At 43.1% G+C, this 26,606-nt stretch overlaps 1 protein-coding gene across 2 annotated transcripts in view; it reads right to left on the bottom strand.

Moving 5' to 3' along the window:
* The window catches only part of NETO2 (neuropilin and tolloid like 2), a 56,064-nt gene extending 30,619 nt beyond the window's left edge, over positions 1-25,445 (bottom strand). For both annotated transcript variants that reach the window (XM_084756014.1, XM_084756015.1), the window contains exons 1-3: positions 25,220-25,445; positions 5,160-5,216; positions 125-265 (exon numbers count right to left, since the gene is read on the bottom strand). In XM_084756014.1, the coding sequence (XP_084612140.1) occupies positions 125-265; positions 5,160-5,216; positions 25,220-25,253 (232 nt within the window). In that variant the 5' untranslated portion in view covers positions 25,254-25,445. The remainder of the gene's footprint in view (positions 1-124; positions 266-5,159; positions 5,217-25,219) is intronic.
* Positions 25,446-26,606: the final 1,161 nt, after the last annotated feature.

The raw sequence follows: 26,606 nt of genomic DNA, 5'->3' as shown, positions 1-26,606 counted from the left end.
AAAGGTGTGCGCCACCACGCCCAGCTGTTCCAACTGATCTAAACAGGACATTTAGCAAATGCCCTCAGTTTTACAGAGAGGTTAAAAAAGTTCATCCAGTAAAAGAAAAGGATTTGTGAAATACCTTCCAAAATATAGATACACTCCTTGTTCGGCGGATATGAATCAGGGTAATTTGGTGAAGCAAAATGGCCTCCGTTGCTGGTTCGAACCCAAATACCGCACTGGGTTGCAGGAATGTGCTTGATTCCAATATTTTGTCCATCTTTAACAGAAATTTAAATAGCATTACAGCACACCATAAACAGCATTCTTTTCTCCACACCCAACCCTCTAGACAATTGCCTACTCTGTTGCATGTACAACTTCGTAAGAACCACTGCCAAATACACGCAGCTGAGTATAGGAGAAGTGCAAAAAGATTCTGTATATTCTACTTATTTTCGAAGCTTGATTAGTAGGATACGTTTGCCACATGAGTCAGCTGCCACCACGTTTGACAGCCTGAGTTAGATCGTCAGAAGACATAGGGTGAAGGAAGAGAGCCTGCGAGCTGTCCCCTGACCCCCACACACATCTCTTTGGTGAAGGAAAAACAGGGCTAGGAACTGGGGACAGGCAGGTGCAGCTAAGGTTGGAAATAGCAACTTGAACACTGGGAGGCTGGCGAACGTAAACAAACTCAACGGCAGCCCCAGGTTCCTCCCACTTGGTTTGCTGAAGTGACAGAGACTATGACAGGAAACAGATTTATTTTTGAGGACTCCAATCTTTATCTAAGAATGGGTAAATCATACAGCTCAGAGGGGCCCAAACTTCAGTTCAAACCCACGGTGAGAACCATGGTAAACCCATCCTACCAAGGCCTGTGGACAATTCATGATCAGCTGTGGTGCTGCTGTTGAAGTTTAAGTACACAGAAGTTAAAATATAAACACACATAAGGACAAGCAGGAATCTGAAGAAAGCTTCTATTATGAAAAGGGGTTGGGACACATGGAATAAAGCAACCCTAAGTAAAGAAAGCTTATGCAAGGAAATTAAAGCAAACAAAACCCAAGTTATCAACCAACCAAACAACCCGTAACAATAGGGTTTTATGCAATTTCCTCAGAGACAGAAAAGCAAATATATTCATTAAAAAAAAAAGAAGCACATTATTTTTGTTTGTTTGTTTTTTTGAGACAGAGTTTCTGTGTAGCCTTGGCTGTCCTAAAACTTGCTCTGTAGACCGTGCTGGCCTCCAAATCACAGAGATCTACCTGCCTCTACTGGGATTATAGGTATACACTGCCATCACCTGGCTAAGAAGCAGATTAAAATAAATAAGTAAATCAAGCAAGCAAGCAAGCTTCACTAAACAGAGAAAATGAAAAAATTAGGAAGGTTATGGTAGAGATCAGATGCCTGTGAGATGTGTTAAGTGTTACAGGAGTGCATCAGTGCTCTTGAACTGCTTATTTGGCTGCTCTCACACAGCTGAGTCACTGCTTCAGAGACAGGCTCGTAGAGACTTATTTATTGGCTCTTTCCATAGAAAAGTTTTATAATTCTCAATTTATAGAATAAAAATTGGGGAAGTGTCTCCAGATTGGAACAAAACATGTGCAAAAATATACAGGAATTAAATTTATATTTAATTAATTATATTCAACTTCATATTAAATCCACAACTTTGTATGCTAACTTAAAAAGGAAAAGCAGCCGGGCGTGGTGGCGCACACCTGTAAACCTAACACTCAGGGAGGCAGTGGCAGGCCGATCTCTGTAAGTTCTAGGCCAGCCAGGACTACTCTGAGAAACCCTGTCTCAAAAACAAACACAACAAACAAAACACCCCCCCAAAAGTAACAGTAATAAAAACTCAAGAAGGCTGTAAGTGAATAATAGTGATTCCTGAAAAGACAGAATAGAGAAAGTGAAGGAAGAAAATTTAAAACTTGAACAACAAAAATTCCCAAACCTAAAAAAAAAAATCATATTGAAAAACTCTGACGACTTTTAAGTCCTTCACACATTATACACAGGAGCTTAAATCCTGAGTGCTGATGTTTCTTTTCTTTTCTTTCTTTCTTTTTTTCTTTCTTTCTTTCTTTCTTTCTTTCTTTCTTTCTTTCTTTCTTTTTCTTTCATTGTGAGACAAGTCTTGAAAAGTTACCTAGACTAGAACAGGCCAGCTTTGAATTTATAATCCCCCTGTCTCAACCTCACAAGTGGCTTGGATTAAAGGAATGCACTTCACGGCCTGGGTCTGAATGTTGATTTAACCCGAATTATGATGCAATTATATCTATAGAGGAGTTTTAATCTAGCTACATGGCTGATCTGGCAAGGGGTCACATCAAAGGCCTTCTAGGTCTATGTGACCTGGCTGGAATACAGATACTCCCTTAGTATAAACCTTTAATCCCAAACAGTGAAGGTAAATTAGTTTGTAGAAGGGAGCAGCCACGTTTGAAAATGACTTCTAAGTGAGGGGCAAAGTGATGAATGAAAGAACTGACAGATGGAGTAGTCAAGGATGGGCTGTGCCCAACTCTCAAGAGAACAGGGCAGGACAGAGAGGCCACTTAAGAGCAGTGGGGGGGGGGGGGAAGAGGAGATTTTTTTTTGTGGTTTGGTTGGTTTGGTTTTTCGAGACAGAGTTTCTCTGTGTAGCCTTGGCTGTCTTGGAATCACTTTATAGACCAGGCTGACCTCGAACTCACATCGATCCGCCTGCCTCTGCCTCCCAAGTGCTGGGATTAAAGGTGTGTGCCACCACGCTTGGTGGAGATTTTTTTTTTTTTTTTAAAGGACAGTTTTTCAGAGACAGGTGGCAGAGAGAGAAAGCTTCTAGAAACAGGTGAAGACAGAACAAGCCACAGAATAAGAAGGAGCAGGGGGCAGGGTAAGCAAACAGTGCCATGGGTTAGGTAAAGAAGAACCCACATGGCCTGGAGGAGTTTACTCTGAGCATCAGTGCTGGAGAGAAACAGCCAGGATGAGAAAAATGCCCAAGTATTTTTTGGTTACCGGATAGGAAGTAGCTCAGCTAGGAATTATTAGAGCAGTTGGCATCAGATGTGGGGCTGGGAGAGAAAAGGCAGTTAGGGGGTTAGCTTCTGCCCAGATCCAGGGTATAGGCATATTACAAATTTAACAAGTGTCTGTGTCTTTTATTGATATGATAGTGGGTTAAATAATCAACCACTGCGATAATGATGTTATTAACAATAAACACTTATAGCCTTTTATTTTCTACAACATAACACATATTGCCAGAATTAGTTTGAGGGCAGACAGACAAGTCAGTCAGAAGCCAACAGCAACCAGTTTGAATCAGTCAGCTTGGAGAGAAGTTTGGGCCAGAACAGCTGAGCTGAACCAGCCAGCGAAGCTAGAAAAATATGGGATTGGCTCTCATCTGAGGATATAAGACAACATTTACATATATCTACAAGAATGGTCCACCAGGGAAAAAAAGAGAATGCTTATACTGTGCAAAGGGGTGAACAGTAGCTATGTAAATGAACCAAATTCTCATGTTTCATAGTGGGGAATCAGTACCTAATGTTTAAAACTGAAATGACCAAAAAGCAGCAGCTATTTAAAGTATGTTATTTAAAGATTCTGAAAATTGAAGAAAAAAAAAAGTAGCTTTTATAGGTTAAGATGGCGTAGAGCAGTGGCTCTCAACCTCCCTGATGCTGTGGCCCCTCAGTACAGCTCCTCATGTTCTGGTGATTCCAACCATAAATTTATTTTTGTTGCTTCTTCATAACTGTAATTTTGCTACTGTTATAATTTTTTAATATAAGTGTTTTGGAGACAGAAGTTTGACAAAGGGGTTGCGAACCACAGGTTGACAACTGCTGACTTAGAGGGTAAAAGCTCAGGCTTCGCAAGACATGGCTTCAGACTCCGTCGTACCTCATGGCGCGGACAGCAGGAGAATCCACTCTCCAAAGCTGCTCTGCCTTACAGATGTGCACTGTGGTGCATGTGTGGCTATCTTTCTCCATACAAAATAAAAACAAAGTTTAAAGTAATAGTTATTCTCATAAAGCAGGGAACAGGAATAGGATGAAAAACTGTTTTTTTTCTAATTCTCTAGTATACTTTAATTTCTTTATCGTGTAAACATGTAACTTTGATGAAAATAAAAAATAAAATTGTACAGAAAATGCACTCAACTCTGACATGAAAATTTCCTTCTAAAATCATCCGAGATAATCTTCTTCGAAGCTGGACAATCATAATAGGACCAAAGGGCTTTGAAGACTGTACTGAAAGACTTTACTTGTTCACACTAGAAAAGGCACTTTTTATTTTTGTGATAAAACTGAATTTCACTTAATTTTTAGATATAATTAACAGTGTGTTGATAGCTGCAAGTGAATGGTAGCTTTAAAAAAGTTTACAGGGCAAGCTTTGCGTAGACGATTTAGTGAGCTATACCTGATTCTGGTTAAACTGAGGCCCATAGGTTGACAGGAAGCTTTAGGTCATTGCAATACCTAGGAGGAGTGTGCTAAACTAGGGGCATCTAAGAAGGCACCTCAACTGAAAAAAAAAAATATGCCTCTACCAGAGGACAGGCCTGTAGGCAAGTCTGTGAGACATTTTCTTGACTGACTGATGTGGGATGGTCCAGCCTACTGTGGGTAGGGCAACCCTGCGCAGTTGGTCCTGGGTGCTGTAAGAAAGTAGGCTGAGCAAGCCATGGGGGTTGAGGGGCGGTGGTGCGGCTGGGACAAGCCAGTAAGCAGCTTACCTCCATGGCCTCTGCTCAGTTCTTCTCTGACTCCTGCGCTGACTTCCCTTGATAATGCACTGTGATGTATGTGGGACTGGAGGCCAAACACATCCTTTCCTTTTCCAAGCTGATTTTGGTCATGGTCCATATATTGCTTTTTGTACACAGTGTTTCTCTGTGTAGCCTTGGCTGTCCTAGACTTGCTTTGTAGGCCAGGCTGGCCTCAAACTCACAGCAATTCACCTGCCTCTGCCACCCTGAGTGCTGGGATTAAAGGCATGCATCACCACACCCAGCTAGTCATGGTATTTTATCACAGTAATAGAGAGCAAACTAAGACAAAAGATTATGAAATATCATTCAAAAATTTTATTCTTTCAGCCTACCCTGAACATGCCATGTACCACTGTCCATACTTTACCTTGGGTCTTTTGGGCCACAGCAATCCCTTCCACTACAAGTACCGTTATTAGCAACACTAGAGAGAAAACAGGAAAGAACAGTTAAGAAATTGAATTTATACTACATTTTACTAAGTCTACAAGGAAAATCTGATAACAATAAAGTAACTAAAATCAGTTTTAGACTGGGAGTGTTATGGAGGCCAAGCTGACTTTGAACTCCGTTCCCTTATCTTCCAAGGATTATAAACATGTGCTACCACAATTGGCCTAACACCACCATTTCTGACAACACTCACTACTGAGTCTTTAAGATGTTAATTGTAATGTCCCTGGGCTGAGGAGATAGTTGGCTCACTGGGTAAAGGTGCTTGTCACTTAGTTAATGGCCTGAGTTTGATCTCTAGAGTCCATAGTGTGGGAGAAAGACTCCTGAACGTTGTCCTCTGACCTCTCATGAATACCATGGTGAGAGTGTGTAAAAGCTTGAATATCGAACATACATCCACACACATATTTACAAAGTAAATACATAAATGCTGTATTCTGATTTGCCATTTGACTCCTAAAACAACTGATGTTATACTTGTTTATATAAGCACTAATAAAGACTATGTGGCATTTAGAACATTTTTTTCAATATGAAAGCAAGTCCACGAACACATGCTGTGCAGAACTTTGCTAAGCCTAACTACTGCATTTACTCCACCTGAAGTAGAGTAAATTTGAAACTGCTATTGTATACCACTGTGCTGAGGTTTGTGCTGTGGCAGGAAGCCACACTTAAGACACTAAAGCTACTTCACTCCTCACCCCCAATATTTGAGATCCAATGAACAATATATATTTTTGTGTGTTTTGGAGATTTTAAAGACATTTTTAATGAATGCTGGCTTCTTCCACTGAGTGGAAAACACACACCAGCCTACAGTCCCCAAACTCCTGTGTGACCTGGAGTAGGTATTCATTTAGTCAATAGCATCTATCTCCTGAAGGGCAAGTTCTGTGAGGGCCAGAGGGCTACAGAAGCCAGCAAAATGCCTAACAGCACTGACCTCAGCTAATAGGTGAATCTCAGCCACCGTGCTAGCTGTGAAGTCTTTTTAGCTTGTTTCACTTACTCGCAAAATCAGGAAGAAGTATTAATATTATGGTACCAGTCTCACTACTGAGCATATTACCAAGCGTTCTGCTAAATTAGTGGTAGATGTTAGGACAATTAGCATCTTCCCAGAGTCACCTGTCGAAGTCTACCTATACTACAGGTGAAAGCAGCTTGCAGACTGTAAGTGAAAACATGGAGAGCGGGGCTGATAGTCCGTATTCTCTTTTTGGAGATAGAGAATGGAGTGAAACCATACAGAGGAGCAGCGTATTCTGTCGGACCTCATTGTACTCATGAGGAAAAATATGGTGGGTAGCAGGTTAGAAAAAGGAAGAATAAGGCTAGAGAGTAAAAACTTAAAATTTTTTTTCTAATTATAATTTTTTAAGATTACATCTGAATGTTATCCCCTTGCTTCTATCTTGCCATTCCCACTTACCCCTCTCTCTTCAGCCCTATTCCCCCACCGCCCAACCTCCGACAGAAGGGGACCTCTTTCCCCACCATATGATTGCAGCCTATCAGGTCTCATCCAGATAGCCTGCTTCCCCTTCCTCTGTGTGCTGCCAGGCCTCCCCACCAAGCGGAAGTGGTCAATTCGGGGGCACCGGAGTTCATGTCAGAGGCAGTCCCCACTCTCCCCATAACTGTGGAGAATGAGCTATTTATTGGCTAGATCTGAATGGGGGAGGTCTAGGTTTACTGCATGCATTGTCCCTGGTTGGTGCAACAGATTGTGCAGCCCCCCCACCCCTGGGTCCAGATCTGCCAGCCTTGATGAGAGTACAATTTCTTATATACCATGTTGATGGATTTGGACTTTCAATTACAACCGCTGCCGCCGCTGCCACCACAGGCATTTGTTTATCTATTTCTTGTGGTGCCAGGGAATGAACCCACAGCCTTGTGCATGGTAGCCAAGTGCAGTGCCATTTAGCTATATTTCTAGCTCTTCACTATAGGGTTTTATTTTCTTAAATGTACTTTTTGCTTGTTTGCTTTGTAGACAGGATTTTATAATGTAGCCTTGGCTGGCCTGGAACTGCTTGGTATCCCAGGCTGGCCTAGAATTCAGCAAGATGTGCACCACCACAGCCAAGCTACTCACTACTACTTTTTAAACCAAGAGAGTGCATAACTGCAGCTAAGTTTCAGACCAATACTTGTGATAGTTGTGTGCAGGCTAAGCTTACCATCTGAGCAGTAACGAGGATGAGCTGAAGCACAGCCACGACTGTGGGATTGGAAGGGAGGGAGACTAATGACATAGTTAAGACTCAAGGGGAACTGCAAGGTATAACTTACAAGATGCTGAGGGAGAAGGAGACAGAATGGCTGGAGCCTTTGCCACACGACCGAGTCAACAGCGCGGGCTTATTTAATAGCATGCGCCTCTGTATCTGTTATCAAGTCCATCAGTGTACAACGATACAGTTCTTGTCACTTAGTTCTTGTCTTAAAATATAAATATCTGACCTCCTCATCTCAAATCCTTACCCTCCTGAGTCCTTTGTCTTCTTAACTGTATTAATTGCCTTTCCCTTTTGTTGGTTACAGACAGTTTTAAAGCTCTCATGTAAAAAGGTACAATCCTTAAAAAAAAAAAAAAAGAAATCCTGTCTTAGGTGTGGTGGCACATGTCTTTAATCCCAGAACTCAAGAGGCAGGGAGTCTGGGTGAGTTCTAGGACAGCCAGAATTACATGGTGAGAGCTGAGCTCAAAAGAGAACAAAACATTTCCCATCTTTATACTGGAACTGAATTAGAGGAACAGAGTCTGGAACTAAAAAAACAAAAACAAAAGACCACCACAAGGAAACAAGAAGATCATTGATGCTTGTTTTTTAAACTCTATTTTATTTGGGGGTACTGAAGCCTCTACCTCTCTTCCAACCCCTTAACCCTGGGTAAGAAAGAAAGGTTAGTGGGAAGAGGGGACACAGACACCTTTACTTCTTCCGGCTGTTTAGGGTCAACAGGTTCTTTCGGGGTGATACCAATCTCCGCCAACAGCAAATGCTGCAAGCAGTCTCCTCCAAGCCGCTGCATTGAAACGTTTCTTTCTGGTCTCTCCAAACTGTTACAAGCTGCCACACCACCACCGCACCACACACCTTCTCTTGGTTGCCTATTTCTTTTCTTCAGTGTAATAGACTGTGCCCCTCTTTGTGCCGCAATAGGTAGGCATTACAGGCTGGCAAAACCAAGCCCCACAGGAAAAAATTATCAGCTGTGGACAAACTAAAGCCCAAACTAATATAACCACACTTGGGATTAAAACAAAAACATATTTACATAACTTAACTAGACTTACAAAGAACCCAAAACTTCCATTACAGAAGATTTATGGTTAAAAAACAAAACAAACCTCAACCCCAAAACATAAGGAATTTGAAATTCAACAAATACAACATCTATTTATGTTGATTATCCTGTCAGAGGGACGATATGTCCCATGGTAATCATTCAGAAGATACACAAATGGTCAGAATTTTTTGTTCCTTTACTTCTAGAATCACAGATATAACTATTTATCAGTTTTCAAATACATAACTCATAACATTAAAGTGCCACAAAGCCAGTAGACAGGGGAAGAAACCAACAAATGGGCTGGAGAACGGGGTAAAGGCACACACTGCTCTTGCAGAGGACCTGACATGGTGGCTCAAAACCATCTGTGACTCCAGTTCCGGTGGATGCAATGCCCTCTTCTGGCTTCCAAGGGGACCAGGCACATATGTAGTGCACACACATACATGTAGGTAAAACATTCATACATATGGAATAAAAGTAAATAAGCTTAGGACATTAACAACAGAAGCCAAGAGACCAATAGTACAACAACGATAAAAAAAAAGAAGTGTCAGAAAACTAAAAACATAATAGGCAATAAACACTCATACATATAAAATAAAATTTAAAACAAATGGTTCTGGTATAGTATATTAATCACAGAAATAAGTCCCAGATTTTTGTATGTGTGAATAATTTTAATAAAGACAGAAACAAATATTTGTCACATTTTATTAAAATATATACAAATGGGATAAGTGGTTATGCCATCAGCAAAAGGAATCCAACTTTATTAATATCAAACAATGTAGAGTTGGGACTACAGTGCAGGCTGAGAGGTTAGGCACAGTTGCTGTTCTTTCAGAAGACCAGAGTTTTCAGCATTCAAAGCTAGTGACTCTAAACTGCCTGCCGGTAAACACAGGGATCTCACACCTTATTACAGCCTCCTGGGACATCTGTACACACATGGCATACTCTCACTCTCCCCCTTCTTCTCCCCTCCATCTCTCACACATACTCTAATAAATAATTAAATATAGATTTCAATCTCTCCCTCTCTTTGCTCCCTCTCACACACACTCTAAAAAATAGTTAAATGAACTGTAGATTTTAATGAGAACAAAAAAAAATCACTAAGATTTTTAAAAAGATGTGTTTATCTTTATTTTGTGTGCAGTTGCTTTGCCTGCATGTATGTCTCTGTGAGGGTGTTGGATCCCCTGTAACTGGAGTTACACATGGCCATGCAGATGCTGGGAATTGAATCTGGGCCTTTGGAAGAACAGCCAGTGCTCTTAACTGCTGAGCCATCTCTCCAGCCTCACTAGGAAAAAAAATTACAGCTAAAAGAAAGACTTCCATCGAGTAGTAGGCAAACTGGGGAGACAGCCATTGGAATAAATTGTTGATGTGATACAAAGGAACAAAGAAGGCTTGGCCTGTATAAAGTTCCCGCTCAGGTTCTCAAGTTGGCTCAAGTGTTCAGTACTGATTGGTTAATATTTAGAATTTACAGCAGGGTGTTGTGGTGTATACTTGTTACCCCAGTACTCAGGAGGTAGAAACAGCTGGGTCTCTGTGTGAGTTCCATGCCAGCCTGGTCTACCTAGTGAGCTCCAGGCAATATAGGACTACATAGTGAGACTCTGTCATAAAATCAAACCAAACCAAACATAGTTTACTGTAGGTCAAACAGCTCATTGGTTAGGTTTATCTTTGTACCTGAAATAGGAACATGACTAGGCATAGGACTCCAAAAGTTCAGCTTCCGGTTTGTTCATGAAAAAAGTACATATGTGACACCAACCCACCCCTTCGTCAGCAAATTTTTACCAGACTTCGTTTTTAATGTAGCCAGGCACCTGGTACTGTTCTTGTTGGGATGAATCCAACAAGTCTTAAAGGTTTTTAACATTACCCTGAGTCTGGTGAGATAGTCTTTTGCAGTATCTGTTAAAATAGGTCACGGTGATCTTCACGAGAATCACTGAAAGTGGTAGGGAAAAATGCACGAGGAAACTAGTGCGCTGGGTAAGACACCTTTAGAGATTGAGCCAACTTTAAGAAAGTTTCCAGTTCAACTGGGCCCAAAGCATCCAGGTCCAAGTTGAGGAACTTGCCACAGCACAGACACCGCCCTGGGGGACAAGGACTATGTTTTAGGAGTGTATCAACTCAGGATTGCAAAGAGCTCTGGTGGGGCTTCGTGGTCTTAGGCATGGAACTGGTGACGGCTAACAGCAGAGGAAGGGCCCGTGTGATGACTCGTGGTAAAAGTGCTTTCTGAATAATGCAAAGTTAATCTCCAGAACAGATTGTCCTCTGATCTCCATGTGTATATTGGTGCACATGTGTACCTTTACTCACACACAAAAAGAAAAAGCAAAGTAAAAACAAAATCCCCAGCAAAGAGTCTAATATTCCTCCATGTCTAGCCCAACCACAGGGTGGTTCCTCCAGGTAAATCATACCCTGAAGAATGCCCACAGTGATTATTCTTACAATGAAGGGTTGGTTGGCATCAGGGGAATTACTCTAAAATAACTTCGGAAAGCTTCTCTCCACACTGTTATCCAGGCTGGGGATAGCAGTCTATTTTTAAGATGGACGTATGTGGCCAAATAGCCAGTCTCTAATTGCCAAGCAAGACTTGTTCTAGTAGCACAAATGAAAATAATCCTCACAAATGAGCCCTGGCATGATTTTTAGGTTAAGATGACTTTTGGTAGAGAGGGAGGTGAGAAGAAAAGAACACCAAGCTAGTGAGGAAGAAATCCAGGCAGTAATGCATTTGGCTTGTAATGGGTGGGGGTTGGTTTTCTAGCTGACCAGGACAAGGGAGAGGGTTCATGTTGGTAACAGCAAAGTTTACCTTGTAATAGATTTTCTTTTCCTTTCCTTTTTTTTTTTTTTAAAGATCTGCTCAAGATACAAAGTTAAATCTAGAGGCAGGAAAAAAGGAAGAAATAAGGCACAGATCGTGTTAAGCAGACTTATTCCCGAAAGGCTTCAGGACAGGGCACTGTACAACAGGCTGTGGTGCAGTTGTAGAGAACAGAGCATCACCAGGCTGCTCATACCCAAGGCCTCAGCAGAGGTGTGACGGCATAGCCAATATCCTATTCAGTTTCTGTCCGTGGACAAGGCCTGGGAGGTGGAAGATGTGATCTGTGCAGGGCAGTAGGCATGGCTAGGACAAAGCCAGAGCACTAACCAAAGTCACCAGTATATTTCAGTGCCGGAGAAACTGAGTGGGGAAGACGTAAGGACCAAGTAGATGCTAGAGGTTGTTTATGACTTCCTCTCATGGCGAGTCAAGCTAGTCTAGGTAGGAAAGACGTTTAGGGAAGAGAGGTAGCAAGGGGATTAAAGAACTGGTAGGGACGCCAGTCAACGTGATAAACAGAGCCACTGCTCTGTTATTAGAGGACTATGAAGAAAGAAAATAATACGCCACCGGGAAGAAGTGTACAGGAAACCCACAAGTTTCCAGCTGGATGCAAAGTCATTTTGAGGTTCGGCTGTTCTTGTTCTGGTTCTTGGGAGAGGCTATTCTCTCCGATTCCATCTCATTTCTTGTGGAATGCTGGCTTTCTTTTGAACTTGATTTTGGTTCTAGAGGCAGGAGTTGGTGACTGTCGGCTGAGAGCAGAGGGTCAGGAGGCTGTTTAAGCAGCACAACCCTAGAAAACGACCCTATGCTATGCTCTTCAGATTAACTGTACCCAGCCTGGAAAAAGCTTCCCCAGAGGGAGAGACACAGGTTAGGCAGTTGTACTTGGGACTAGACGGAATGTAAGCTACTGATGCGTTTTCTAATATACTCTCTAGGCTCTAGGACATGAAAGTGAGCTTTGTCTCCTGGAAGCATGCAGTTGAGGTAATATTTAGCAAAGGTGGCTGTACATTGCTGGACGTTAAGTGACCCTTTGTAGTAAATGCTCATATCCTCTAATGAGCGCAGGCCGGTGAAGTACTTTGTCTAACACTTAGATGCTAAGTGCATTGAATACTGAGTGATGACTTCAAAAGGAGATAAAAATGTTTTCCTGTAAGAGTGGAGGGATAAACTGGGCTGGGCATGGTGGTGGTGCACGCCTTTAATCCCAGCACTCGGGAGGCAGAGGCAGGCAGATCATGGTGAGTTCGAGGCCAGCTTGGACTACAAAGCGAGTACAGGACACCAAGGCTACACAGAGAAACCCTATCTCAAAAAACCAAAAAAAAAAAAAAAAAAAAAGAGAGGGGGGCGGGAGAGAGAGAGGGGGAAGGAGGGATAGAGAGGGAGGGAGGGAGAGAGAGGGGGGAGAGAGGGGGGGGAGAGAGAGGGAGAGAGAGAAGAGAGGGAAAGAGAGGGGGGGAAGACAAAGGGGGGGAGAGTGGAGGGAGGGGGAACTAAGGAAAGGGCCTTGGGCAGTGGCAGACTAAATATCTCAGGAATTCTTACCAACTACATCTTTCCATTGTGTGAGCAATTTACCTAGGTGACTAGAGATGGGATTTTTCAGCAAATTGTAGAGAGATTAGGAGACCACAGATAGGTTTAGTGACCAGTTTCGGAACTAACTAGAAAGTTCTAAAAATACCCAGAGTTGTCTTCTGGTGCAGGGAGGAGGAGAAGGTAAACGTCTTAAGGCACTAAGGTTGAGTCCTTCCTTATGCGTGAGGAGATAACTCCCACACATGACAGAGGCTTGACAGAACTGAAGTCCTTAAACCTCCTAGAGGGCAGGCTGGGGGCAGAAATGGAGGTTTTCAGTACAGGCTCCTTGGGATGAAGCATAGAAAAACAGATTATGTTAATATTGAAGTAAAATGTGAACTACATTGGAAGGATATATTAACTAATCCAGCCTGAACTACCTCAAAGAATTCGGTGGGGCTTTCCGTCTACCTTCCTAGGTAGATTGCAGATCCTTTCATGTTCAAGTGGAGACATACTGGCTATGAGGACGTGCAAAACAGAAACAAAAATGTTGAAGGTTATTTTTATTAAACTCGGTTTGTTTTTCTTAGTTTCTCTCTTAACCAGCTATCACACAACTAATTGAGAGACTCCTTTATATTTGTTTATAAGGCTTTACAACACAATCTTGAGCAGTTTAAGTCTGTTCTTTACCCTCCATGTTATACTGACTCCATCTTTGCCAAAACCCCCAAGTTACTTGCTTTTTAGTTCTTTCTTTGCTCAGCTGACTCTTCATGTCTCCTGCACCTCTGCCTGTGGCTGAGTCCTCTACTTCCTCTTCTAACTCCTCCTCCCATACCTGGCAGGAAGTCCAGCCCTATTCTCTCCCCTGCTCATTAATTAGCTGTAAGCTGCTCTATTGGCATATAAGGGTACAACCGGGGAGCAGAGTTTATACTACATTGAGACAGGAGGTTCTCAGAACAAGGCTTGCAACCAGATATGGGGGATAAAAAAATCAGCATTTGAACTACACAATAAGCTTATGCTAACACAAACAAAAAAGCAGCACAGAAGCCAATAGCTTCTCAGAGGAAACACTGGACAACAAAGTATGAAAGCCAGAAATCACTGGCTGTTGAGAAATAACTTTTTCTTAACAGCCATCAGATCTTGAAGAAATCTCCCATCTTTTTCTATTAGGTTAGTGTACAGGGAGGATAAAAATCCTCCAAGAGCTGGTAGAGGAAACACATTTCTTATGTGTGAAGTCATCTATTATGGGTTGTATGCCACCAAGAGACTTAATGGCTGCTGCTCAACATGAGATAAATTGTAACTGAAGGTGCTGAAGGGTCATGACCAACATCAGTGTTGGAATGAGTCCAGAGATTCTTGGTCAATTATTGGCATGTAGGCAGGTGTGGTGGTATAAGAACATGGCTTTCTGGTAGGATTAATTATATTACTGTTTCTCTGGGAAGAAAGAGTTTGATTATGTGTCCATAAAAACACTCCCTAAAGGTGCACGGGGGTTGTAGCAATCAGTAAGCTGCATAGTCACGTTCCAAGAGGGAGTATTACTAGAGAGAAAAGTGTTAAGATTTGGAAGAATCTCATCTGAAGAAACATGGAACTCTAGGGAAGAGACATGAAAGTTAATAAGGACCAGAATATGCTGTGTATTGTGGTTTGAGCGAGAATAGCTCCCAAAGGCACATATTTTTTAAATGTTTGGTTTCCAGTTGCTGGCCTGTTTAGGAAGGATTAGGAAGTGTGACCTTGCTGGAGGAATTATGTCACAGGAGGTGGGCTGTGAAGTTTCCAAACGTACACCAGGCTCAGTCTTGCTTCCTCTCTTGTCTGGAGCTTGTGGATCAGAATTAAGGCCCAGCTACTGCTCTAGCACCATGCCTGCCTGCCTGATGCCACAGTGCCCATCATAATGATCACGGGCTAGCCCTCTGACACTGTTAAGGAGGTCCCCAATTAAAGGCTTCCTTCTATAAGTTGCTTTGGTCATGTTATTTCTTCAAGGAATTAGGATAGTAACTAAAACACTATGTCAAACAGAGATCTAATTAGCTTCAGAAGTCAGATTTTTTGACAAATACCTGAGAAAAAAGAAAGATTTCTTATGGATCATGGTTTCAATGACTTCAGTCCATGGGTAGACTGGTCCATTGCTTTTGGACTGGTGCACAGAATGGTAGAGAGGGTATGGTTGAGTTGTTCACCTCACAGCAGTGAGGCAGCAGAAGAAACAGAGTAAGGGGCTAAGATAGCATATATCCCTGAAAGGCCAACCCCAGTGGCCTCCTTCCTCCAACCAGGCACTGCTCACGCACTATTTTCTCCATAGCTCATTCAGAATAAGCCTAGTAAACAATCACTCATTGGTAAAGTTAATGCCTTTATGTGGTGCTTTGAGTAGGAATGGTCCCCATAGGCTCATGTGTGTGAATGCCTGGCCACAGGGAGTGGCACTACTAGGAGGTGTGACCTTGTTGGAGGAAGTATGTCACTGTGGAGGCGGGCTTTGAGGTCTTATATGTTCAAGCTATGCCCCGTGTAGCACACAGTCTCCTCTCATTGCCTGTAGATCAAGATGTGGAACCCTCTGCTCTTTTCTAGCACCATATCTACCTACATGTGGTCATGTTTCCTGCCATGGTGATAATAAACTAAACCTCTGAAACTGTAAGCCAGCCTCAATTAAATGTTTTTCTTTATAAGGAAATGCTTTATAAGGAAAACATTTCCTTGCTGTGGTCATGGTGTACTTTCACTGTAATAAAAACCTAAATAAGACACTTTATTATTCAATTACCTCTCATGAGCGCCATAATGTAAGTTTGTGTATGTATGTGTCTTTGTGTATAGGAATACAATTTATTTTTGTGTAAGTGCATGATGCCAGGTGTCTTTCTCACTCATGTGTGTGTGTGTGTGTGTGTGTGTTATTTTCCAGCATACAGGACAACTGAGCATATAAGACAACCCCCAACTTTTCCAGTTAAAATAAAGAATTTGGAATATACTCTCCATATAAGGCTACCCCTCTTCCAATACACACCCTGTGCAGCAGGCATGTATCTATTTGTAGGCAGGGCACAGACAATCAAGCACTTTAATTAAATGCAAGCAGACAGCCAATGCCAGCCTACACAGCCTCTTTAAGGCACACTCCACACTCAACCTGAAGATGTGCAGTCCTCTGAGTCAAGTGGGCGGGTTCTGGTGGAGAGCCAATCCATGCTCACGCTCTCCTCTTCCTTGAGGTACAGGAAGATGTGTGCAGCTTGCTCCTCCCTGCAAAGAGCGAGGAATTGGCCACAGCACTCCTCACTGTATGCACCGGACTTATGAAGCAAGGGGAAGCAAGCTGCAACTAAGTACCCAGTGGCCTAAGATGACCCTGACGTTGGCACAGATTTTTCGGGGTTAAAAAGTCATCTTATATGCCAGAAAATATGGTATATATAACTCTTTGATAACTTCACGTGTGTATAAACTGAGTTTTAGGTTGTTACTCTCACACACTCATATATACCACAGTGCTGAAACCCTGGTTCTCCTAATAAGCCTCCTCCTACTGTGATGTTTTTTTTTTTTTAAAATGTCTTCTATTTTTGGGGGGTGGGGAATGAGCTTAAATACCGTTGTTTGTAAAAGCATGAGTAGGGGTTGTTGTGTTAAACCTTCTAAACACGTCTGTTTACACCCATAGCTCAGTGCTGCTCTCAGCCTTTACTAGAGACGCTTCATGTGAAGTGGGTGGTCATGAATGCTGCAACTCATTAGTGCAGAGACTCACAACTGGCCAAACTGTGGGAAATAAGTGACTGTGGAATGTCTGCGTCTAAAGAGGACATCTATAGCACCCCCTCTAAGGCTTCGGGAACACCACAGAAAAGGAGGTGAAAGGACAGGAGAGCCTGAGGTTAGGAAGGAGTACTGTGAAAGAGTCTTCTGGACACGGCCACTCATGAACTCACCACAGCTGGGGTTACCTGCACAAGACTGGGCCCACCACTGTTTCATCATGCACGGGGAAAGGGTTCATAAAGACATACCTCTTCCTGAGGGACTGTGAGCAGTTAACGGATGCTGAGGGAGGGGGACAGCATTTTCTTCAATGGTATAGCTTATCAAGAAATGAGTTGTGTACCTTACTTTTTGAAAGGTCCCTCAATTAGACTGGCTGGCCAGCAAGCCCCAGTGATCCCACTGTCTCAGCCTTTCCAGTGCCAGGATTAGAGGTATACTTCCCTGTACCATATATGGCAAGCACAGTACTCACTGAGCCATCCCATCAGCCCTGGGTTTACATCCAAACCACCATACAATTTCCTCTCCTATTTCCCTAGTCGGTTGGTTTTAAATAAGGAAACTGACCATGAAACATCCCTAGTTTTGCTTGAAGGTGAGTGAAGCAGCATTATCAGGGGTCAACTGTTTGTATTTTGAGGCAATTGATGGTAAAACAGTCAGTTTACAGAACCCAAGCAAACAGAATGTCAAAACCAGGTCTTTTAACTGAGATGTGGAGGCCATTGGGAATTTTTAACTGGAGGGTCCTTAATTTGATTTGTTTTCTCCTAGAAAAGGCTTGAGTGGTTTTATGCTTCTTAACCTCTTCGACAGAATTTTGGTTGGTTAAAAGAGGATGTTTCATGGGGGTGTTTTGCTGCCCTGTTGAAAGCCTGTTGTTTGACCAGGGTGTTTGTCGATGGCTTCTGAATCTAAGCAAAGATCAAGTTAAACAAGATTACAGTCTCTTCACAATTCCTTAACTTCTAAGTTTCGACAAAAGGTGTGTTCCAAATTAAGGGCACAGTGCTATATGGCTTTCTGGGAAGGTCTTATAACTGCTTTCCCCCTTCTTCTTTTCCCTGTGAATTATCAAATCTCAGGTTCTTATTAGCTTAAAATCTTTTTAGGCAGCTAGCTTCTACTCCTGAGTTTGTCCATTTCCTACAAATAAGAGGTGGTAAAGTGTATTTGGAATTTAGAAATATCAGTTCGGGGGGCTGGGGAATGTTGGACAATTGCTGAACATACATGTTAGTACAAAGCATGTCTGCAATATGCTTCTAGTTATCCAAATTTTAAAGGGTACCAAAAAGAAGAAGTCTTCAATGTCTGTGCAAAGGAGTGGGATATCAGGGAGGAAAATGAAAAAAAAAAATCCTGGGGAATAAAGGGATTGTGTGAAGAGGGGAGTGGAAGGTAGAAAGGAGGTGGCTGGAAAAAAATGTAGACTGTTGTCAAGCAGAAGCAACTGTGGGTTTATCTGCCTTAGCAGCATTCAAGGCTTTAACCTTGGTGGTGTCGGTTTCTTTGTTAAACTTGTTGAGCTTTGGTTTGAAATTATTCTGAGACAAGCAGCAGTGGACTCTTGTTAGGTCTGTAAGACTTGTTATACTTAAATGCATTAAAATGCTTCTCAGTGCTTTAGGTTTACTATTTTTTATCTTTTTTTTTTGCTGGGCGTGCAAATAGAAAAGTTTCAGTTCCTGTGGGTTATCTAGATCCAGAGACCTAACCAACTGCTTTTCTGGATATAACTTTTAGTCATGACGTAAGCTGGAGCGGCTACAGGTGACTGGCCAGCAGAGGGCTCAAACCCTGGCTTACCCATCCTGTGTGCACACAGTGGAGACCTCTGCACGAATCAGAGAAGATATGAAACAAGAGGGACATGCCCAGTATGCGTGCTCCAGCCGCGGAGACAGCTGAACAGATGTGGCCTTGTTTTTGCATATGTGTTGGTCCAGAATACTGTATGAAAACTGGGAGAACCCTTTGGATCTCAATTCTGATACTATTGAATGTCAATACAAATTTGCTAAAAAAATATTTTAAACCTATAAGGGGGTTGTATTTCAATATTTTGCAAACGGAGGAAACAGCAGCCTTTGGTACAATTTAAAAGGACAAAGACAGAGCTGAGTGGTAGAGACAAAGCTTTGGCTCTAGTCCTGAATAGATGATGACTGCCAGCCGGGCGTGGAGGCGCACGCCTTTAATCCCAGCACTCGGGAGGCAGAGGCAGGTGGATCTCTGTGAGTTTGCGGCCAGCCTGGTCTACAAAGTGAGTCCAGGACAGTCAAGGCTTCAGAGAAATCCTGCCTTCAAAACAAAACAAAACACAGATGAAGAATGGCAGCATGAAGGCAGTGCTAGGCTTGACTGGCTGGTTTTAAACTTGTTTTCAGTCACAGTTAATTGGTTAGTCCTGGCAAGTAAAACCAAGAATTATTTTAGGGGCTATCTTTTTAAAAATTACTTACTTTATGTGTGTTTTGCTTTCATGCATGTATGTGTACCACATGTGTGCCTGGTGTCTTCATCAGACCCCCTGGATATGCAGATGTTTGTGAGCCACCATATTGGTGCCAGAAACTGAACTCAAGCCTCTGCAAGAACAAGTCCTCCTAACCACTGAGCGTCTCACAGCCTTGGGGTTATCTATCTCGACAGCTGTAACAGCAACGTACTCAGGCAAGGACCAAAAAACCCAGCATGTGGTTCTTCTAAGCATAGACTAAAGATGAGCACCCTATACCTGCAACAAATGGTTACGAGATCCACTTTGAATTTAAGTTGTGTTATCTTACTGGGATGCTTCTACAATAATTAGCTTTTTAGGAAGCACACCTAGGTGTTGCTGAGACTATTAGAAAGGATATATTATATTCCGCCATTGGAATGTTGAGCGGTACAACTTTTTGGATGTTACATCTGATAACACGTTATGGTTTTAAAAATGTGCAGGTCCTACCCTGTCATTTTATTTCAGGTTTGAGAAAAGGAATGAGTAAGACAGTATTTTTCAAAGTTCAATGTGCACCAGTCACCTCTAAGGTTATCAGATTACACAGTGATGGGTGAATGGGGTTTACTTTTAGCTATCTAGAGGTATAGAGTAGGATTCAGGAGTCTGTATCAACCAATCACCTACTGATGCTGGTGCTGCTGGACCTGATACCATACTGTGAGGACCACTGCATTAGGGTGAGTATAATTTCCTGAAAGAAACAGAGAAGTTGCTTTTCCTCTTCTTTGATACTGACAGAGACAAGTCTGGGCCAATAACAGATGAGGCAGTGGTGGGCTGAGCTGGTTCTGTAATGTTGATTGGGTGACTTGCTTAACTCTTTTCTTATGCCCCTACAAACATTTCTCATTGTTTCTGACTATCCATGCTTGCTATGAATCTTTCTGCATGTAGAAAAATCAGAAATACCAACTCTTTAAGCAAGCTACTATCATATTTCTGACATGAAACAAACACTGAGATAAACAGTCAAAGCAAAGTGAAGGCTATTTTCTCTTTCCAAAGGCCCTCATGACTCAATGTAAGTAAATATCAGATTGCTAGCCATTACAACTTTCGTATTTACCATGCCCGCATCATACTCAGCATGCAGGAAGACACGGCACAGAATATCCCTCTTCCTTAAACAAAACAAAACAAAACACTTGCCCAGAATCTAAAATTATTGTAAACTTTATTATAAATAACAAAGTAGCAGTTTCCTTAAGATGTACACATTTTATATCTACCAGCTAGACAGAATCACATGACCATATCTAACCCTAAGAGAATCTGAGAACAATTTTTATTATAACTGTGCTTTTAACTAAAACTCAGCGAATTACTGAAGAAGAGTAAAATGGCTATCTGGTGACAGTCTGAAGTTTATGCTATAGTCCTCTGTGGACTACTGTGCATACAGCAGCCAATTATCTTTTCAAAGTGTAATTCAGATCACACCATAGCTTTTCATAAAATCTTCCAAAAGACTCCCGTTTTACGTAAATTAAATCCACCAGCCATGCTCTTCTGAGGCCCAGTGCAACCTGACACCTGATTACTTCTCCCGTTTCCTGATTGCCACCTCTCAGCCTTCTCATTACTTCAGTGTCCCAAACTTGAATCTCTCGTCTTAGGGACTAACCCGTGTTGTCTGTCTCAAATCAGTCACGGCACGGCTGATTCCTTCTGATTTTGTGAGCCTTCTCCAGTTTCTAAAGAAGCTCTCTCTGTTCTCTTTATCATCTTACTCAATCGTCACTATTATACATAGTGCCTGATTTTTTTTTTCCACGCGTGTATGTGTGCTTATTTAGTTTCTTCTTACTAAAAAGAAAGGCTATGTTTGTCTAGTTCACTGGCGTATCTTCACTGCCTGGAAGATTGGCCTGGCCCATAATAGCACTCCATACAAATTAGATGAATACTCGAAGTGACTAAGCAGGAATCTGATTGCCCACAGCACTGAAAGAGCTGTACTGGTCGATAGATTCACAGTCCACTTAAAAAGTAGCACGTACACAGCCCAGCTTTTTATTTGAGCATAAATCAGAGAGGCTATGAAAAGAGCAGTCTTTTCCCTTCCTTCTGGTCAGACGCCAGAGACTACTCTTGGTTTATCAACCTAGCTCAACGTATCTTTGCTAGCAACTAAACACGTCTCTTTCTAGGTATTCCTGTTGTAAGCATCTAGGCAGTAAACTAGGTTTGTTAAATTTAACACAAGATGACAGAATGATGGCTTAAAAAAACAACAACAACAACAACAACTATATTCCAAAGCACACACACACACAAAAATTCCCAAACTAAAATCTCATATATTCTTAGTGGACAATTAAGATGGTTGGCGGGCGTTACATCCCTGCAGCCTGCAGATGCTGATCGTCCCTCCAGGCACATTTGTGAGAAAGTGACTGCAGCGGGAGTGTTTCCTCTTTCCTGCTCCATGGACACAATGATGCTAGTGAGTGCTCGGAGGGCAGTTTTGTATGTATGCATCTTGATTAAAGGAGTCAACTCTCCACATCTAAAGAAACTGCCACCAAATGTTCATGTGAAGAAGCCACATCTGAAAGAATGACTGCTATCACCAGGATGATTTCTAATATATTACTCAATGCATACTTGAGCCAAGCTAGTTTAACCAGAACAGAATGAAACTTTCAGATTAGTGTATGCTACTTTGTCATTCAGTAAGAAGGTATGCTGAACATGCTGAGAAGTGGTGGCCTCCACCGCAGTTACAGCAACCCCCCTGCTCCTGACTGCTGTTCTGGGTTTGTTGTTGCCTCTGCTATTAAGGGCACTTTAGGACTCAGGGTTAGATTACTCCTTAAGAGCCTCGTTCCTAACCCAACCTTAAAGTACTCCAGAAACACATTAAAACACATTAATAATTATTCTGAAGGAGAATAAATAGGAAGGTGATAGATTATGCCGAACAGGTAACGCCTATAAAATTTGAAATGTTGTTTGAAAAATAGTTGTTAAATTTATAGTCAATTATTTTCCTACCTTATTCCCAAAGGGCGAAAGTGGCTTTGATTTAAGCTGGCTTTGTAATGTACCCAATCTCCCCTCCTTAAGGAACACTGTGGTTTTAAAATGTAAATTGGCTTCTAGTTCAAGATTTATTATAATAAAACCATTGTTTGATATAAATTTTCAATTGATAATTAAACATTTTTTCCCAATCTCTCTCTCCCTCTGACAGCCAAGTTTAAAGAAGGCCGTGTTAAGAAGAAGCTTACCTGTTAAAGGGATGGCTTCCTGTATCTTTCCTTGATGAAGTCTAAGACTAAGCCAATACTCAGTTCAGACGAGACTTTTAAATAAGGCTAAGGCATAGTTGAGCCTCATATGTTGTAAGCTTAACCTCAGATTATATAGCTTTGGATGCCAACGGGTCTAAGAGAATTTCTCTGAAGCAAATGTGCAGTATTTGAGAAGAAACCATTGCTCATAATTTCAATGTAAGATTTTCATAGGATTATAATGCCTAGCTACCATAAACAGAAGGGAAGTATATTCACTTTCACTAATATTAGAAAGGCTTAAATTACCTAACAGAATTACTCTTTTGTCCTAATTGCTGCAAACTAGAAAAAGAATATTTATTTATTTAAAAATAAAATTGGGACTGGCAAGATGTCATAGTTAGTAAAAGCACTCGCTGCCAAACCTGACAATCTGAGTTCAGTCCCTAAGACCAACTTCCCACATGTCTTGACCTCTGCATGTATGCTACCTCATATGCACGCGCACACACACACATACACACACACACACACACACACACACACACGATGACAATTTTAAAAATAACTTTCCACTCAAAACCTCACAGTCATTTCTGGTATTTACTTAACTGAAAACTATTATATTCCAAAACAAGGATCTGAGTAAGTAGCAGGCATAATTACACAAGTGCTAAATGGCTACTTAAGAGAAGAACCTCTTGATGTGGGAACATTCACTTATAAGACACTTAAGGGGCGCTTTTTCATGCCTTGGAACACAAATGAATAGCAGCCCTGGAAAAGAGTAGTTGTCTTAAAGTACATTTTAAATAATATTATTTTAGGTAGGAAATATGTGCATTTGATTTAAAAAGCAAAAGACTTAATATGTGTAGTAAAACCCAACCTCCCTTTTCTTTCAACCTCCATACCACCTTCTCTGGTTCAAATTCTGTTAAACATTTTTTTAAAAGTCTTTCTAGACCAAATTCTAATGCTTACAAATCATAGTATATTAGAATTAAAAATGGACTGTTCTCTTCCTAGTAAGCCCACAACAACACAATTTATCTCAAGCTGCAAAAATACATCAGCATGTAAAAATAGTTCAGGTTGAATAATATTTGAAAAAAAAATAATAAAAAAAAGCCAGATACTACACTGTTTTCACTAGAGCTCAGGCATCAGCACAGAATCTTTTTCGGATAGGTGCGATCCTTGGCGTTGGCCAGAGAGGGCAGTGTGTACCCACTGAAAAGGCACAGGCAGGCGAGCTGCAATTCCTTGAGTACTCAGGGAGCTTGGTCCAGGTCTCCAGGTAAAGGTGAGGCTGTGCACTATGCCAGCGATTTCTTGCGGGGTCGGGGGATGGGACCGCTCTCAGATGGATTTCTCATTTTGATGCTGGCAACCCTACCATGGTGGGCTCACATTTAGAATGAAGAAAATTCCCCCTAGGCAGCAGAAATCCAGCTGTGCATTTATGATGAAAGAGTGAAACGAAATGCTAATTTCCAAGGAAATAACTACACAAACCAGTAATTGCAAGTAGCTACAGAATTTTGATTTTTTTTTATAATAAGGGAATTACTAAGAATGTATAGGTTAACGGAAACATTCACTGGCTAGAAGTTTATTGGTTATTTTGGCACAATCTGAACATACAAGTATTGATACATATAGTTGGGTAGGTAAATATTTAAAAATTATGGCTGTAATGTCAATTAAGAATTTGTGAATATCTGCCCAATTACGAAGTTTGTCTAAAAAGTCATTAGTTCAGGAACAATGAAAAGTAAAGTTCTATTGAACTTTCAAGGAAAACAAAAATTGAAAATAGGGTGTCAGCATGGACCAGGAAAACACCAACATTTGTAACTGTGCAAATATTAAGATTCAGTGCTAAAACTGTACACGCCAGTATTTAACATCGTCTTAACGTCTCTCTCAATATAAGAGGGTTTTAAAAGAAGCATTCGGATATATTCCATTTGCAACTAAGTCAATTAGGGGAAAAGACAATCATTTACTGAATGGCGGTGCTTTTTCCTTGAGATTTAGAAAAGGATCAATCCAGGACGAGCTCCGGAATAAACTTTGCCTCTCAATGTAAACGATCTAGGAATATTTATCTGAAATAACACCTCCGCGGAGGGGCAGCCATCCCGCCGAGTGGCTTTCCGAGCTTTATGCTGTCAGCCAACGGGCCGGCCAGCTGAACACCACGGTCATCCCTCCGCCCAGGACTCTCGGGCAGCAGGATCCCGCGATCCGGGGAAGGCGTCGCGGGGCGGGTGGGGTGCGTGGGGCCGCCGCGCGCAGCCCGGAGCCCGGAGCCCGGAGCCCGGAGCCCGCAGTGGTGCCGCAGCCTCCCGGCCGCAGCAGGTGGGACCGGCCAGAGGCGCGAGCATCGCGGGGCTCCTCGGAAGCCGCTGCACCGCGTCGGAGTTGGGGCTGGGGTGGTGCGTGTGTGTGTGTGCGCGATCACTTTCTGCGGTGGCCACCGGGGACCGCCGGCCTTGGCTCCGCGCACTTTGCGGTGCGCGCGGCGCCAGCGCAGAGTGGCCGGCGTCCCCCGGCCTCCGCTCCCCCTAGAGCTCGCTCGCAGGGGCGGCGGGCGGCCTGGGCCAGACAAAGGGCGCGAAGGCGGCGGCGGAGTGGAGCGTGGCCCGCAAGGGGGCGCCCTCCGCGCCGGCTCCCGCGCTTACCTTTGAGGACCGCGCAGAGCTGCTCCAGGGCCATGGTCCTCAGCGTTGGCGCTCCGAGAGCGCCCGAGGCGGCGGCGGCGGCGCGGCGGTCACGGCTCGGCTCGGCGGCTCCGCTCGGTCCCCATCGCCGGACGCCGCCGCCTCCGTGCAGCGGGCGCAGCGGGTCCCCGACGGCCGCCGCCGCCTCCCCGGCGCGCTGAGGCAAGCCGGCGGTGGCCGCTCCCGCCGCGGGCTCCCTTGAAGTGGCGCGCGCCGGGAGCCCCGGCTCATTTAAGCGGGGAGCGCAGCGCCGCGTGCCGGCCGCGCGCCCACTGCGCACGCGCAGCCCCGCTCCGCCCCGCCCACTCCGCCGCCACCGGGGGCCTCGCACGCGCGGCCCAGCGGCCCCTCCCTGCGGGTGGCTCCTCGAGGCCTCCCTCCCGGGGTCGCATCTTTCCAAGTCCCCTCTCCGAGGACCTTTAAGCCCAGGTGCTTGAAAACGGTCTGCTCAGGCTCGCTGATCTCGGTGGAGGGGAGACCTCCGCGGGGACCCCTGGATGTGCCCCAGTGAGTTTACTGGACCAGCAGTAACGGGTCCTTGCAGTTGCTGACACTTCTTTAACAGCTGCCAGGCGCAGCGATGCTTGAGGAATCATTACTTCTAAGTCGTCATCACCACACAAAGCTGGAAGCTCCACGCGCCGGCCAGAGAAGTGAAACTTTGTGTCCTAGCTGCACTTAAGACCCGAGGCAGAACTGAATCCAGAGGGTGGGTTACCCCAAAGCCACCCCAAAGCACAGACATATAGACGGACTGCTGGGCGCCACTGGAAAAGAATTCCACATCTCTAAACAACTGAATGGTTTGTGCACTGTCCCGTTTTCCTCCAGCGCTTGTGCTTTGAAATTGCCTTGCTGGCAGGGCTCCCTAAGCTCCATCGCATTGAAATAGAAACTACTTACTTGAATGCATATTTCACACATCGCATATTCATCGGTATGAGCTATGTGCACATAACAATGACTGGTGTTGGGGAGAAAACCAATACAAAGGCCCTACCGCAATCGACCTGATATATAGATGTTCGTTCATCTAGCAAATTACAGCTAAGTTAGAACTGAGTGCGGCAACTGAACAAAATATTCCAAGGGTGTCAAGTTCTTGCTTTTCTTGGCTCTCTCTAAGAAAAGCACAAAAGTATAAGCAACTTACAAGTTTATAAATAAAAAGAACGCACACCAATTAGCATAAAGTTGTTTCGCCCTTTGCTGTGTGCTTCAGTGGTTATGAGAGACGTGTGATTTGGGGTTCTAGGGTGATTACCCACAGTTAAATTAAAACTGCACCCAAGAACAAACGAATAAGGCATCTTGGAACCTTTCCCACAAATAGGATAATGGTAAGTAA

This window comes from Acomys minous, assembly GCF_964271855.1.
Source record: "Acomys minous genome assembly, chromosome: 14".
Taxonomy (NCBI): Eukaryota; Metazoa; Chordata; class Mammalia; order Rodentia; family Muridae; genus Acomys; species Acomys minous.
The sequence above is the reverse complement of the archived record's forward strand: the minus strand, read 5'-3'. Positions and strand labels throughout refer to the sequence as shown.